General features: G+C 35.0%; 3 protein-coding genes across 5 annotated transcripts in view; 2 read left to right on the top strand and 1 right to left on the bottom strand.

Annotated features, from left to right (window-relative positions):
- BCL7-like (chromatin remodeling complex subunit BCL7B-like protein) overlaps positions 1-2,319 on the top strand; it is a 19,171-nt gene extending 16,852 nt beyond the window's left edge. The window contains exon 5 of the mRNA XM_087351440.1: positions 1,662-2,319. The gene's annotated coding sequence lies outside the window, so the exon portion shown is untranslated. The remainder of the gene's footprint in view (positions 1-1,661) is intronic.
- Positions 1-4,602, bottom strand: part of LOC110829367 (uncharacterized) — a 6,071-nt gene extending 1,469 nt beyond the window's left edge. The window contains exons 1-4 of the mRNA XM_022063024.2: positions 4,463-4,602; positions 2,780-2,831; positions 1,915-2,105; positions 1,131-1,280 (exon numbers count right to left, since the gene is read on the bottom strand). Coding sequence (XP_021918716.1) covers positions 1,131-1,280; positions 1,915-2,105; positions 2,780-2,831; positions 4,463-4,588 — 519 coding nt within the window. The 5' untranslated portion in view covers positions 4,589-4,602. The remainder of the gene's footprint in view (positions 1-1,130; positions 1,281-1,914; positions 2,106-2,779; positions 2,832-4,462) is intronic.
- On the top strand, positions 4,246-16,226 carry LOC110829366 (thioredoxin reductase 1, mitochondrial). Of its 3 annotated transcripts, none has more exons than XM_022063022.2 (7): positions 4,246-4,430; positions 4,994-5,211; positions 9,215-9,345; positions 11,034-11,263; positions 12,195-12,595; positions 13,083-13,441; positions 15,482-16,226. In XM_022063022.2, exons 1-7 carry the CDS (start codon positions 4,412-4,414, stop codon positions 15,609-15,611), a joined length of 1,488 nt encoding a protein of 495 aa, XP_021918714.1. In that variant the 5' UTR covers positions 4,246-4,411; the 3' UTR covers positions 15,612-16,226. The 3 variants fall into 3 exon arrangements, with proteins under 3 accessions (XP_021918714.1, XP_021918713.1, XP_021918715.1); XM_022063021.2 differs by lacking the exon at positions 4,246-4,430 and adding an exon at positions 4,744-4,876; XM_022063023.2 differs by lacking the exon at positions 4,246-4,430 and adding an exon at positions 4,746-4,862.

Below are 16,226 nucleotides of genomic sequence, written 5' to 3'. Positions count from 1 at the left end.
GTGATGGAACTAATATTGTACTCACACACACATACACATGGGAAATGAACTTCATCATTAAGAGAAAGTCTGATCTGGCTGTTTAAAATTGAAATAGGATGTGAATATATCCAAGAAAAAGATAACTGTGTATATGTCTCTATGGAATTATTGTTAAGCAACTTACAGTTAAAGGTAATCTAGAAAAATCGCCTAACTTCCTGTAAATCAGAATCAGTGACTACAAAATAACTGAACTAGGGGCAATATTGGACATATGTTCTTGACCTAAAAGGCAGAATGACATTTTTGGCTGTAAAGGCATACAGGGAATCCAAACACTGCACACCTGAAGGCAAGAAACCATTTGAAAAAAACAGGCATAGATTAGAAAATAATTTTAGAATGTATCTAAAGAAACAGTATGTGAGAATATGAATTGGATTCAAGTGGGTCAAAGCTCTTGTGATTGGATTATATTACAGGTAGGGAATCAATTGAGTCACTATCATTTTCTCAAAAGGAACTCTGCCCCATGTTGTTAGCTAGTTACAAAACCAAACAGGTACCTAATCCACCTAACCTGTCACTAGCACATATGAATTCCCTAATAAATTGATCCTCTTAATTTCATTTACAATTTTACTGTATCAATTTTGTATTTGTACATGAGTTTGGTCACAAATCTTTCTTTTCAACAGCAAAACTGCTTAGCTGTAGCCTGCTATGTTTCAATCTGTACATACTTTGGGTATATGATTCAATCTGTGAAATATTCATAAATATGCTTATTCATTCACCTGTAGTGACTTAATTGAGATTTTCAGAAGGTGTAATTATATAACATGATTTATTATTATGAGTACAGCACAGAAAGCAAATTAAGTACTGTGTATTGCTTTTGTTGCCCAATATCAATATTTATCATTGAAGTATTAAGTCCCCTCAATAAACATTTTAGGATGAAGCATTTTGTGAAACCATGGGCCTGTGTATTTTATTGAGTGACTGTTAGCTGCAACTTATATAGGTCTATGTGGAGCCATGTGAATATATAATAAAATTCTGACTCTAAATTACAAATTACAAGTGTCAAAAAGCACTAATTCGTGCAAAATAACATAACTAAACAGTCCCATATTGTATCACACCTTGCTAGCTCGGTATGGATATAAACCTCCACTTGAGTTTTCTGCTATTGAACCCAAAATAGAACTGAAGTTGATCACAGCAGCTCTTGATGCACTAAATGACTCTGATGATTTATTCTGTGCAGCTTTTTTCAAAAGAGGAAGGAAAGCCTGAAATGCATTGTATAACACTATTAGAATTGATAAAACCTTCATAAATAGTTAAATTAATGAACATATAATAAGTAACATGTTTTAATATAAAACAAGTTAGGAAATGTGTGCATAACATAATGTAGATCTCTAGATATGGTGTCTGTTATTGTCTGATTTTAACCAAAATTGGGATAAGTCTACAGATGTTGGTAGAACATTCCAGTATAAAATTTCACGAAAATCCATTCAGTGGTTCTCAACTTGTTACATGCAGATGGGTAGATGGGTATGGTGAAACTAATAGGTACATTTCTAACTTTTTGCAGTAAAAGTGCTAAAAGTATTTTAATATAATATTTTCCTTTGATAGTCACATTTCTGTCTTCTGGGTTTTAGTGCTGTGTAGTCTGGTAGAAGTTTACCAACGTTTCAGAGGTCCTTGCTGCCTTCATCATCAGGGTGGAACCACTCTTTGGATTCACCACTGTGGAAACCTCAAATCCTACATTTCTGTCTGTCTGTCTGTCTGCCTGTCATGTGATGAGAACATGTGATCTAGCTTGAATACATGCACATGCATTTTTATCTCGATTTGTTGGAGATTGAGAGCAATGGAAAATCTCTAGTATGTGGTACTGTTATACTACACCTTTGTTAACATTAATGGAGCTAAAGCATTGGTCATAAAGCCACTGGTCATTTGTTCAACTTTCACCAAATTGATCCTAGTAAATTTTGGAGAAATACCAGCATTGTTGAAGAGTAAATTTAATCCTTCATCTTGCACAATTGATTCTACATTCTTGACCACACTGCCAAAGCTTTCAAAATCTGTCACATCTAAAAATAAAGTAAATAATGAATATTATACATTAAGTTTCAAACATACATGTTCTTCGTAAGTAAAGGTAAGGAGAAGGAATACTGGTATAATATATATAATGTTTTAAGTTTTATTATCACTAAAGTAAAACACAAATTCACATTAAGAAATTATATTTAAATACAGATACATGTTATGCCAATAAAAATTATAGAAATCGAATATGATAAATGTGATTGTTGTTCTTTCTCACTCACAAATTTTTCTATCCTTGGAATTATCTCTTACCAAGTTCTGAGAAAGAAAAGACCTGTGGTAGTAAAACATTTTTCAGGCCAGTAAAATGTTTCAATGATCCCTGGACTGGCAGTTGACAAACACTTATTAAAATTGCAGGATAGTATAATGAATGCTAAGACTAATGACAGAAGAGTAATATAATTATTTATATAAAATTATATAGCTTATACAGAAACATGAGATTCAGGCTGTTAAGTAAAACTTGGATGACATTCTGGACAAATATTATTAGACAAAGTATTTAATTTGTTAGAAATGTATGTGACTTTCCCTCATTGATTCTATATTTCACCATCTCTTCTACTTTCCCTTACAAATTTCAACAAACAGATGATGCACATCGCCTCTACTCCAGTTAGTAGCAGTAAGATTCTGGTAATGCTACACTTACCTAGCTGCAATATGTGGACGTTTTTGTGTTTCTCTGCAATCTCTTGAAGGGCCTGAAATATATAAATTAACTCAGAAGAAAACTAGAATTATTTTTGCATTTTATATGCTTAGAAAATAACTTAGTTGTCTTCAAATGTATAGTTGGCGACTGTAATCTTGAGACTTGTGGGGTGTGGAAGTGGGGTGAAAGAGGAAGGGGAAAGATAGCGTCAGCCTTCAACACTTTGGACTTCCTGCACTCCTTGTAAGTCTCAAGATTACAGTCCCAAACAGTATACATAGCAATAACATTTCAGAATCTGGTACGTATTTGTGAACATAAAATAAAAGTAAGCATATTATACAAAGACAGAATGTGTACACATAAATATTTATATTATATAATTCAGAGATTACAGGATATTAAAAGAAACTTCATACATCACAGAGAATGCATAGAGGCCTCAATAATTATTTTCAGCTTGCAAATGTGTGTCTATATGAAATTAATACTAAGGGCTATATATACATATATATATATCTAGAAATGCTTACAACCACTTGCTACACCATTTAAAGGGGACTAATGGTAAGTTCATTATTACCTTGTTCTAAATATTTTAAAAATGTAATAACCAAACTAGTTAACATGTGAAATATGCAGGAAGAAGATTAAAAATGTATTACTATTGATGGCATGTTTTTAACAATTGGATTTAAACTCAAAATCTTGGCCTGGAGACCAGCTATCCTGACCAAAGAGTTTCATGGTTTCCTTCAAGCCCTCCAGACAAATACCAGGATAGTAACTTAATTAGGCCACAACCACATTCTTCCATATTTTTTCCAATTCATTATTTGGTACTCTTTATAATCTAGCATGAGCAAAGAACACATTATGGGCCCATCCATATCTGTCATGATATTCATGGGGCTTATGGACCTGCATGGTGGGGGGGGGGGGGGAAGTTCCAAGTAAGGTTCTCAACTTTGACATGGCTGGCATCAGTGTACGAATGACCTAAGAATCAAATATGACTTGGGTTGCATCAGTGCAACAATAACGTACTTGATGTGGCATGAAGAAAACATTTGGAATGGTTGTGTACTCCAAAGGATATACCTTTCCATTCTTGTTCATTAATTATCTTATCCAATGCTATATGGTATGAGGTACTGACAGCATGATTAAGTAAAAATACAAATACAATAAAACAGAAATGAAAAGACTGATTGGTTCTGTTCATGAATTTAAATTTAATTTTAATGGACAATGAACAAAATATATTTTCAAAAAATGTATATTACAAATATCCTTCAATTAGAATATTACCGTTGATTGGGCTCCCCGCATTTTAATGGTTTGCGTGGGTTCGCTAATAATCATATTATGCATTTGCACAAAATTATCTGAATTTTTAACTAATCCGCCAAACAAATAGTTCAAATAAATGCCAACAGAGCTACCCCCACTCCTTGTGATCATTAAGCGACATTCTCATCGTCACAGACTGAGGGAATAGCGTAACTTAATTGTTTCTTGTGTAAGAACAAGGACTTACACCTACATATAAAGAACTGCATAAAAGGGAACTACGAAAAGCTGTGTCATTGTGATTAAACATCTATCAAGCTTGCAGAGAACTGCAGAATGCCGCCTATTCTCCCGAGTAAGTAACGACTATATGTGGATGAAACTTACCTCTGCTTTAGTGGGATGTCGGCATGTTGCAAACAAGAACTGTGGAGAAATTGGCTGCAGTGTTAGGTATTTCACGAGTCCAAATCCGATGCCACGATTGGAACCTGTTACTAGAATAGATTTCATTCCCTATTGCTATATTAATTACTGAAGTTTTTCAGTGATGCTGGCATTTACACTTGGCCAAAGATTAATGTTACCGGTGTCTTGGGTTCCGTGTGAATGTTTCGGTTACGAATTCGTTGCTGTAGTGTAAAAGTGAACGCTGTCTAAGAGCAAGTATGGCGGGTGTAAAGTTGTGTAGGACACTCGCATGTCGGAGGACGCAGGTTTTCATATTAAGGTCATATTCAAGAAGTAGTACTTTTGTGTGCAGTGATATAATCAATAGACCTGCAAGGTATTTCTCTACACGTAGGTTTTTTTATCTTTAGTGCATCGAGTTAGGTTATTTTTGTTAATGGAAAAAATAATATATATAAAAAACTTGTCAGTGTCGATTTGTGTAAAATTATTTTGCTTTGTCTGTAGGTAATGCTCATTACGACCTCGTTGTTATTGGTGGTGGTTCCGGAGGTTTAGCTTGTGGTAAAGAGGCTGTTCAACTGGGAGCAAAAGTAGCAGTACTTGACTATGTATCACCCTCTCCAAGAGGCACAGTATGGGGATTGGGTGGAACGTGTGTGAATGTGGGATGCATTCCCAAGAAACTTATGCATCAGGCATCTCTTTTAGGAGAGGCTATTGTTGTAAGTATTGCCAACAACTTTATTGTACAGGTTTTATTTATGATTACTTTCAAGAACTGTAAAGTAGCTAACAAATATCTCAAACTCTAAATTAGTAACTGCTGAGTGCTTCTACCTTTACATAGTCAAAGTAATTTAATTTTAAATATTATCTCCGAATGTTCGTATCTCTATGTAATTGTGACTACCTTTTCTGTCTCAGTTTTTAAAGGTGAAAACATGCGTGTTAATTGATGTATAATCACCTAAATAACTAGATTTTTGCTATTATTTTCTCATCATGACATGAGAATAACTATTAGGCTAGCCAAATCGGATATTAAATGGTTCACTTTCATTGGTTAGTATGGTAATTTGCTAATTGTGATATATGTTTTGTTTAAAATATATTGGATCAATAAAATGAGTGAATCAAATTGAAATGGAAACGGTTCACATGGGATGAGAATGGAAGCTCCTGTATATTTAAATAAATTTTATATTTTCTTGTAAGTTGCAATGGTAGTGTATGTAAAGCACTTTCAGCATTAAGTAAAAAGATTGTGTTCAGGGTTTCTAAAAATTCATCATTTTGGAATTGGAAACTAGTGAAACTGATAGTAAAAGCATGAAGACCTATAGGTGTTTCTGTCTGCATATTTGACTGGATAGGGAATCTCATGCAACTGTGGGTCCCTAAAAATCTCCAGTCATGCAAATGACTGATGCTGCTGGCACCATTCACAGAGGTCAAAGCTTAAATTCTGGCAAACACACCATAATTGTTATGCTGTGCATACATTTCCTAACGTGTTATTTTTAGGGGATATGCTTCTGTTGCATCCATTTTATCATCCCTTTCGAAGATGTTTAAATCAATTTTCAAACATAGTGAGATGTCAGAGTAGTTGCTGTTCCATGTTTCATTGGTAGGATAACTATCCTTAGCTTCCTCAAGTTTAATTTACTTTACATCTTGTTGTTACCACGTTAGTTTTTGTTGCTTCCACAATCATTATTTAAATATATTCTCAAGTATGTCAATATTTTGTCAGACTCAGTAATTAGTTCTTTGAAATCTGAGATGGATTTACCACTCTGTTACAGTTAATTATTACTTTGATTAATGTTGTCAGTTTAAAAACCACAGTCTTGGCTTCACGTTGGTTGTAATTGTTTTTATTCTCGCTGTCAATACACACATAATACTCTGTTACTATGCCTCCTTAACAATAACATCACTTGACATCCAGTTCATGACTGAGTCGCTGGAATTTGATGCTGATTGAACTTGGTATGCATTCAGCTCTCTTGCTCTTTTTATATGTGTGGAGACAGAGGGTGCTGGAATATTCCACTGATTGCCAGATATTTCTTATATATATATATATATATATATAACAGGGTATTTGAGGTTGCTGCTAGTGCAGCAAAGCATTTTATCTCCAGGGGCTGCAAGAGGTCACTGACACCATCACTAGCCACTGTTGCAAATATTTGTGATAATATATTGAAATATGTCATGCATTTATTAATGACAGATTATTAATAAGTACACCATGTTAAGAAAGTGTTTATCATATTGTGCATCTGAAGTCTTGGCTTTATAATTAGTACTCTTCATTCTTGTTTCATTCTGTAATTAAATGTTGTACTTCTTGTTCTGTTGTGAGTTGAGTTGTTTTTGCTTCACTAGTGAATGCTTGAACCTTATCCTTTTCTTTAAAAAAATTTCTGAGAAAGTGGGGGAACTACTTAAGTATCGGAGAAGAATTACAAGGCCTGTTGCTTAATCAGCACTTTTCTATCAGATAAACTATCAGTTTGAAGCACACATTCTTTTTATGTGTGGTACCATATCAGGTTTTAATTTATTTTGTTTGAATTTCAAAACTGGCTGGACTCAGTCTGACTTTTAATTTGTAATATTTTCTTTTTCTTGTTTGCAAGTTTGGGGCTGAGTCTGGCAGATCTTGGATGGGTTTAGAAGTGTTCTTTCCTGGATTGATAGCAACCTGATGACCTTTTACTTTTTCTCATTCAGAGCTTTGACGCTGCAAACTACCGGGTCTACAATTTATGAGGCTGTGGTCGTGCTTGCATTGCGTGGTCGGCCGGCGCTCTATTGATGTGCACGTTCTTCCGGTGAGTGACCGGCTAATCAGTTTCAGTGCCACTAGTAACAGCGGACTACAAATATTTCTCGTCATTAATACATGTTCTTCTTGGGAAATTACTGAATATTTTCTTTAAGTGCTTCTGCAGTGTGCGGATTGTTTACATAAACTTTGTTCTTCAGCATGCCCCACAGGTAAAAATCACACAGGTTTAAGTCTGGGGAATGCGGAGGCCACTGATCGATAACTTGTTCACCAAACACTTCTCTTAATGCTAACGTCGACCAATCAGCTGTGTGAGCTGTAGCGTTGTCTTGCATGAAGAAACCGTAAGGCTTTTCTTTATCGGTCATTTCTTGGAAGAATGGTCTAACTGTTAAATTTACATAATGTTCACAATTTATCTGCACACTGCAGAAGCACTTAAAGAAAATATTCGGCAATTGATTTCGGCAATTTCCCAAGAAGAGCTTCGTCGAGTATTTCGAAACATGTTAACGAGATGTGAAGTTGCCTGCAAGCACAAGTAAGTCACTTTCATCATCTTTTGTGATTTAAGGTAAGAACAATTAATGTAATAACATGTATTAGTGACGAGAAATATTCGTAGTTCGCTGTTACTAGCGGCACTGAAACTCATTCGCCGGTCAACCATCGGAAGAACACGCACAACTCCCGGCCACATCAATAGTGCGCCGGCCGACCACGCAATGCAAGCACGACCTCAGCCTCATAAATTGTAGACCCGGTATAATTTGTTACGTGGTAAAATTACTTTCAGCTTATGACATTTTTTAACAGCTGCTTCTGCATCATATACATTTTTGTTACATGTTTTATATGGGTTAAAGAGCAGGTGGTGTTGGAAATGCTTGCTACTTCTCAGTTCAAAATATTTTGTTTTCCCATCTGATTTCTAAGAACCAAAAAATTAAAATATACAAAACAATAATTTTGCCTGTTGTTTTGTATGGATGTGAAACATGGTTTCTCACTCTGATGGAGGAACACAGATTGCAAGTGTTGAGGACGATAATTGGGCCTAGGAGAGAAAACAATGGGGTATGGAAAAAACTGCATAATGATCTTAAAAATTTGTACTACTCCTGCAATATTGTCAGGGTGATTAAGTCAAGAAGAATGAGATGGACAAGACATGTGGTGCGCGTGGATGGGACAAGAGGTGTGCACCGTGTGGAGCCTGAGGGGAAGAGGCCACTGGAGAGACCTTGACATAAATGGGAGGATAATCTCAGGCAGGATCTGTGGGAGATAGGAGTTGAAGGAGACTGGGTTTTGTTGGCCCAGGACAGGGTCCGGTGGAGGGCTTTGGTTAATTCGGTGATGAACCTTCGGGTTCGGTAAGCCATCTAGTTAGTTATGATTCAGTGCACATCCAGTATTCACAATTTAAATATGTTGTGTGGATTCTGATAGAAATCTCAACATATATGTATAAGAGTAACTGTTTGTCAGTTGTCAATATGCAATATCACCATTACGTGAACACACTAAGGAGTATGTAGGTGCTTCATGTTTTATTGCTCTCTAAATTGAGGTGAGTCTTCACTTTCAGGCTACTTTGCCTCAGGAAAGATGAGCTCTCATTGATTACATGGAGGGTGATGGTCCTCAGAGCTGTTCTAAATATAGTAGAGAAATAAATTTCCAGCCCCCTACTTGGAATCTAACCCTGACTGTTCAAGCTGCCATTGACTTTTCTGATTAAATTATATTTTCAAGTCTGTATTACTGATATATTAAGCTGTATCTTTATATGAGTTTTTTAAGAGTTTCATTGAAAATATTTAACTTTTTTGTGCATCTTTATTCTGAAAAGTATGTTGCATGCTGATTTCTTAATAAACTGCAGCTATATGTTAAGTTTTTTAATGTTTTATTTACAGGATGCCAGAGCATATGGTTGGGTGCTTCCAGAAGCAAATGCAATTAAGCATGACTGGCGAGTTTTGAGGGAAGCTGTGCAGAATCATATTAAATCTGTGAATTGGGTAACAAGAGTGCAATTGAGAGACAAGTATGTCATATAATATCATCATCTACAAGAATATTTCTTTATGTATCAATTATAATATCTCAGATTCTAAAATTGTTATAAAATGTGTGTTTTGTATAGAAGGAGCAAGAGTTGTATAAAGGATAGCTTGATATTGAAAAATAATTGAAATATTTATAGAAATGAAAACGGTTTTCTATTGGGTTATTTGTAAAATTTATATTTGCCCAAGGGGGAAACTGCCATGAGAAAATAAGCCAACTGTGTACAGTTATACAACAAATGCGATTTTTACTCTGTACTTTGTATCGCCAAAGTGAATGTATGAACACCCAAACTGTTCAAAATTTGAATATTTGATTATTTGTAGCTTTTGTCTTGTAAGTATTAAAGCAAGCAGTCTTATCAGTTTTTCTCCACTTGCAGTATACGTGTAAATGAATTGATTTCTTTGTGAGTCAGGGTACCTTGAAGAAGGAACTTATGACCACATGGTATCACAACACACAAGAACAGTCTGCATTTTCACCCCTGGAAACATAACCTCATAGTATCTTTTTCAGCATGGTACTCCCTTAATCATACCGCTTGTTTGTACAGTGTGCTGATGTTACGCTGCCTACTGCTAAATTAAAATAAGTATTTTGTTGTATTTAGACATGATTTTATGTTTATGCGGTATGTATCTTCATTGATAGGTTTGGTTAAGTTCTGTGATTAATTTAATTTTCTTTGCTTTTAATTGTGCCTTGAAAACTGCAGCGTTGTTTTATTTTTTCGGACCTCCTAGCACGCTGCCATGCTCCAGACTGCTCTGCCTTTCTGCAAACTGGGCCATTGTGAACATAGTACAAGGAAACATAATAAGCTTTAAGACAAATTTACTAATTAAGAGGAAGTGTTGAAAATGATCCCCTTGTGCTAGTATACATATGCGGTTCATGAACACACTATGGGTCACATGTTGCAGCTTTGCTGTGGGATTCCGGATTATTTCTTCTCACATATTTTCTTTGGGTTTTTTAATGTGGGGATGATCTTTTGTACATTTTGTCTTTCAAGCTATGCCTTAAGTAAAAATCACATGGTATGAAGACTGGCGAGTGAGCTGGCCATAAGCCTTCCCTCATAACTCTGTGGCTATGAGGTTACCAGCTATGTTTGCCATTGCATAGTCCTGTTCTAAGTAACTGTGCAGTCTGTCTTCCTCTGTTAAATCAAGTTAAAGCTCTTCAAAATGAAATTAGTAGACCTTTCTGAGTTGAGTGTATCCATAAAAGAAATAGGGTCAGTTATTTTCTTTGCACCGATTCTACACCAACTTTTCAACGTTTGTGTGTTTTGTTTGATACCTGAATCTTAAAAATACAAATGTGTGTATATTTAAACATTTTTTGTTCCATTCTTTAGTGTTTTATGTGTACCAATATCACAGCAACATGGACTTTGTACATTAAGTACATCAACCAAGGAAATAAAAATTCATAAAAGACATCTGGGTTACACAGTTCTCAATAATAAAAATTGTATCTTTTCTCAGTACAAAAGAGATAATTGCAGTTATAAGGGAACTGATCAGATTTGTAATTCGGTTTTTTAATGAATTCATACTTTTAAAAGTTGTAATGATCATTTGAGAATTATGGTCATTGTTGATGAGGTGAAGAAAGTAAAGTGTATGTAAACTTAATGCTTTCATTCTGTTCTAGGAAAATTGATTATTATAACGGGCATGGTCAGTTTGAGAACCCATGCACTGTGAAGGTTGTGATGAAAAATGGAAAGGAACATACATTGACTGCTTCACATTTCGTGATTGCTGTAGGTGGGAGACCAAGATACCCAGACATTCCTGGAGCACTTCAGTATGGAATAACAAGTGATGATCTGTTTAGTCTGGAAAATCCTCCTGGAAAGACATTGGTTGTTGGTGCAGGATGTATCCTTTTAACCACATTTTATCACCATTACTTTATCTGTATACTTGTATGATAATCTAATTGCATTTGTAATACATTTCAAAAATATTAAGAAGTCCTAGATTTTCATACAGCTTGCATGATCAGAATATTCCTTTCTTCTTTTCAATGTATTAATGAAGTTTTTGTGTCTGTATGGAGAGATGGAAGCCATTTGGCTCATTATGTGGTTTCCTATTCAGACCAAAATTATGTTGCCATGTTGGTTTTAATCTAGATCCCCACCTGAATCCAATTTTATTGCAATCTAGGCATGTGACTCCACCCATTAGCCCCATTGGCCACCCATTCTGGTAATAACTGGTCCAGGCAGGATATATGTATTGGATTCCTGGGCTCTGTTGAAATCACATCCCTGATAATGACAGAGACTGTTCTCAAAATGTCTTTACCAAGGCCCAAAGCATAATTTGCAGTGATGTTCTTTGCTTCCATGAGACTTCAGTATGGCATGTAATGTAATAATCTTTCTGTGAAGTAGACAATGTGATATCTCTTAACTAAGAAGAGTGAGAAGGGCTAAAGATACTAAAGTGTGGAAGGGATTCAAAAGAAATATGGGAGCAAGGCAGAAAGGAAAGGAAGAGAGGGTATGAGAATAAGATAACAAGAAAAATAATTCCCTACTGAATTTCAGCAGGCATTTTACTGGTACTCTCATAAACATTATTGGACTTCCAAAGGTTAATTTCTATGAAAACATTGCATTTTATCATCATTGATATAATATTTCCAGTCTTTTTTTATTTCTTTGTTTCCAGTTTGGCTTAGTTTTAAAATAGGCATCTAGGTGCCGAGAAAATTTGTTGTTGTCTGCATTACAGTATTATTAGAAACAGTGCAATAAACTCTCTCAAGTGAAAGCTAATGTATTTCCTTAGCTGTTTTAAGATATTGGACTGGAATGTGCTGGTTTTCTAAATGGCCTTGGTTATGATGCCACAGTCATGGTTAGGTCAGTTCCTCTCCGAGGTTTTGACCAACAGATAGCGGGAATAGTAGTAGATGAGATGAAGTCGAAAGGAGTTACCTTCCTCATGAAGTGCATTCCATTATCAGTAGAGAAGAAGGGAGATGGGAAATTTCTGGTTTCTTGGACCAACACTACAGATCAATCAACTCACTCTGACATATTTGATACAGTGCTCTTTGCAGTTGGTCGAAAGGCTCTTACAAAAGAGTTAAATGTTGAAGTTGCTGGTGTGAAAACTGTGTCAGAGAGTGGCAAGATCATTGCTGAAAATGAGCAAACAAATGTGAAACACATATTTGCTGTAGGAGACGTCTTGCATGTAAGTGCACGGTTTGCATTTGTATCAGTTTTTCTCTTGCATGAGGATAGTTAAGTTAATAAGTTACTTATGATACCTGAGAATATGGTGACTGTTAATATTGCTAGTTTCTGGCCCAGCATTCTTATTAAGAAAGTCATTGAATAGGTTAGAATGAAGCCAGGGGTTTGTAGATTGAAATTAACAGCAGGTGTAGAAAGTACGTAAAGTAATCTGTCTACATTGTTATGTTTGACAAATCTAACAGCCAACCCTGTGTGGAGATTTCAGTGTGGGTTACTGGTATCAGCAAGTTATAGGGAATGCGTATAGGTCCTAATATGTTATTTATGCTTATCTGGTTATATGTCCTAGTGCTGCAATATCATCATCATTAATCTAGATATATTGTTTTGACCTTTTTATCTGGTTTTAACTGTTTCTAAATGTATATTGATTGCATGTTTTTGTATAACATCTGTTTTAATATATAATTTATTCTTCACAGGAGAAGCCAGAGTTGACACCAGTGGCCATTCAAGCAGGAAAGTTGCTGGCCCAGCGCATCTTCAACAATAGCAAAGTACAAATGGACTATGAGAATGTTGCGACAACAGTCTTTACTCCGCTGGAGTATGGTACAGTAGGTATAAGTGAGGAAGCAGCCATCAAGAAATATGGTGAAGATGAAATAGAAGTTTTTCATGCATTTTACAAACCCACAGAATTTTCAGTACCGCAACGGAATGTCAAGAACTGCTATGCCAAGGTGATTTCCAAGCGGGATGATCCGCAGAAAGTGCTTGGGTTGCACTTTGTTGGGCCACAAGCAGGAGAAGTGATTCAGGGATTTGCAACAGCTATGAAGTAAGTGTTTTGAATTGTGTTCATGGCAGAAATATTTAATTCTTTGTACAGTGCACTTAATTGTTGCTTTTAAATGACTTCCGTCATGTGTCTGCTTCATAATTGAGTGCAGCATTCTCTGATAGAATTGTTTTTGCCCATTTTCTGACAAGTTGGTCTCTGTAACAGTTCCATCAATCTCTTTCTATGTGTGTATCACCAGTCACATCTTTGCTAATAGTAATGAAATGTAAACATATTAATCTGTTTGTTCTTAGTTTGTGTGTTTGAATGTAAGTTGTGATGGTACACTTTATTCAATGACGCCTTTCATTCAAGGTTCATTAGATTTGTGTGAAATAAAATACCTCAATTTTTCAGTTCTCATTTTAGGTCCTCTCATATAGGACAGTATGTTAATTTTATAATTGTTTATGATATTAAATATTCTTGCATGGTGAAGATGTTGATGTTGGTTTTCTGGTTGGTAACACCATGTGGACTTGTAGGATGATACCAGCATTTTCATCGTCATTGCTGTCATTTGTCCTGTGTGACTGGCACACAGAAGAAGATCTTGATATTTTTTTAAAGTATATGGGTAGATTTAATGCTCTGAGTATGTACACAGCGTTGAATAGAACAATTCTGTAGGATATATTTACATTTGGTATTAAAAGATACATATTTACTCAAAAGTTTTAAGATGAGACAAGAAAGACTGCAACTACATTAAAATAAGTGGTGCAACAGTGGTGTTTTTCCAGATATATAAAATTCTAATATGTGTAGCGTATGCTGTGATTTTAAAGAGGGATATATTTTATTACTTTATACTGTATTCAGATGCCCCGTAAAACTTTCATTTTATTTTATCATAGACTCAATTATAAAACTAAAATCTACTTTCTTTTACATATGAATGTGCTGTTTGAGTGATTATAGCTGCCAGCAGCAAGTTGCTGAGTTCACTATGATTTGTCATGTCTGTTTAATTTCTATTACATTCTGTTTAATAATTTGAAGTTCTAGAGAAGAAAGGTGGCACATTGATGATCAGGGTTACTTTTAGTTTCTTGGCTTGTCAGTTTATTCACTCTTCTGACACTAACACACTCTTTGGAGTATGTCAACATTCCAAAGGTGTTCTTCATGCCACAACATGTAGATTGTTATTGCACTTACGTGATCCCAGTTTATTCTTGCACTAAAATTATTCAAGGTCATTGCTGCGTTTTAGGCCATTCTTGGACTAATGTGAGGTGAAATCATTGTTTTGCTACATCTTACACTAGTGGCTGCAGATCATTCTGTTCTAATGAAATCTAATCTGTGATCCCATTGTAGCATAACAGTCAGTTCCAGTGGTGGGAGTTGTTTGAACCCACTGTTGTCCAAAAGTGGGTTCCGACCATGGATCTCAGTGGTGGAACCCATTAATGCACAACCGCCTGAGCTGTGATGTTATGTCATTATGAACTGTTGAGATTAATTCAGTTCTTTTGGAAACACACCAAATGTTGTGCCAGAATGTTGGTGTTTTTGCATCATATTTGGAAGGTTACAGGTTCAGATATTGTCTCAGAGGCCATCTATCCTGACAGGTTTTCATGATTTTCCTCATTCCCTGTATGCAGATGACAGGATAGTATAATACCTTTAATTTTGCCATGATCATGTACACATATTTTCTAGTTTACTTTTCACTTTCATATTGACCGTATATAATTGATTGAAAGTGTTATTAAACAGGTAAAGAATGAAAAATTTGTAAACATAATATGAATTGAAATATAAGAAACACAAATTTGACAGAACATCTCATATTGTCAGGGAGACAAATGTTGTTCATTTTATGCTTTCAGTGTAGGCATTTGTTTTGTTGCATGTGTTATTGTTTTCCAGATATGAACTGGCATATATAAATGCTTTTTTTAATTAGGCTAGCTCAACCTTTCACTTAAAAGAGTTTTATTGACTACAAGATTTCATTAAGTAGAGGTTTCATGTTTATAATTTATACTTGTTATTTTGATGATGATGGTGATGATGATGTTCTAGGTGTGGACTGACTATGAACCAACTACAGTCAACGGTGGGAATACATCCAACAGTAGCTGAAGAGTTTACAAGGATATATATTACAAAACGATCTGGTGAAGATCCTAATCCACAGAGCTGTTGTAGCTAGTTAATTTGTGTTACTATGCTGATAGGTGATGGAATGGTTTTGAAAATGACCTTATTAATGGTCATAGTTACTATGATACAGATATTCATTATTAATCTTTTCCCAAAATTTTTCTTTATGATCATTTCTTAGTTCATTTGCCTGAATTGTCAAATTGTAAAATATTTGTGTATGTCAGAGGTTTCAGTTGTAATCTTTGAAAACTTGTTAAAGAATGTGATCTTGATTCTAGAGTATACCAGATAACTTTACAGGCTAGTGGAATTGTTATTTGATGATGTTAATTTAATGTTTACATTTAATTGTTGAACAATTTTTATATTGCTTGAAAGCCTGTCTTGAGTATGAATTGATGGCACATGAAACAGAAGTGATTGATACAGTATATGGGTGTACATTTGTGAAGTGGATATCAGTGTTGCATATTAGTGTGTTCACATTATTTATCAGGTATTAAAAGGATTTTGAATGAATGTAAGGCACAACTGAAAGAAATGTATGCATTAATTTTTAGATTTTCATGTCACAAAAGTTATTACTCTTGTTAGTTTTTCTCTTTATGTAATGATGGAACACCATACATCTGATAATAAAGTAGATTTAATTCCTTGAAAA

This window comes from Zootermopsis nevadensis, unplaced genomic scaffold, assembly GCF_977971745.1.
Source record: "Zootermopsis nevadensis isolate Lab colony 2312 unplaced genomic scaffold, Znev_1.0 Znev_ptg000019l, whole genome shotgun sequence".
Taxonomy (NCBI): domain Eukaryota; kingdom Metazoa; phylum Arthropoda; class Insecta; order Blattodea; family Termopsidae; genus Zootermopsis; species Zootermopsis nevadensis.
Note: the sequence above shows the minus strand (reverse complement) of the source record. Positions and strands in the feature narration are given on the sequence as shown.

Coding starts and splice junctions, on each gene's coding strand:
- LOC110829366 (XM_022063021.2), top strand. CDS start 4,744: ATGGCGGGTGTAAAGTTGTGTAGGACACTCGCATGTCGGAGGACGCAG. Junction 4,877..4,993: donor TGCAAGGTATTTCTCTACAC/GTAGGTTTTTTT, acceptor CTTTGTCTGTAG/GTAATGCTCATTACGACCTC. Junction 11,264..12,194: donor ATTGGTTGTTGGTGCAGGAT/GTATCCTTTTAA, acceptor AGCTGTTTTAAG/ATATTGGACTGGAATGTGCT.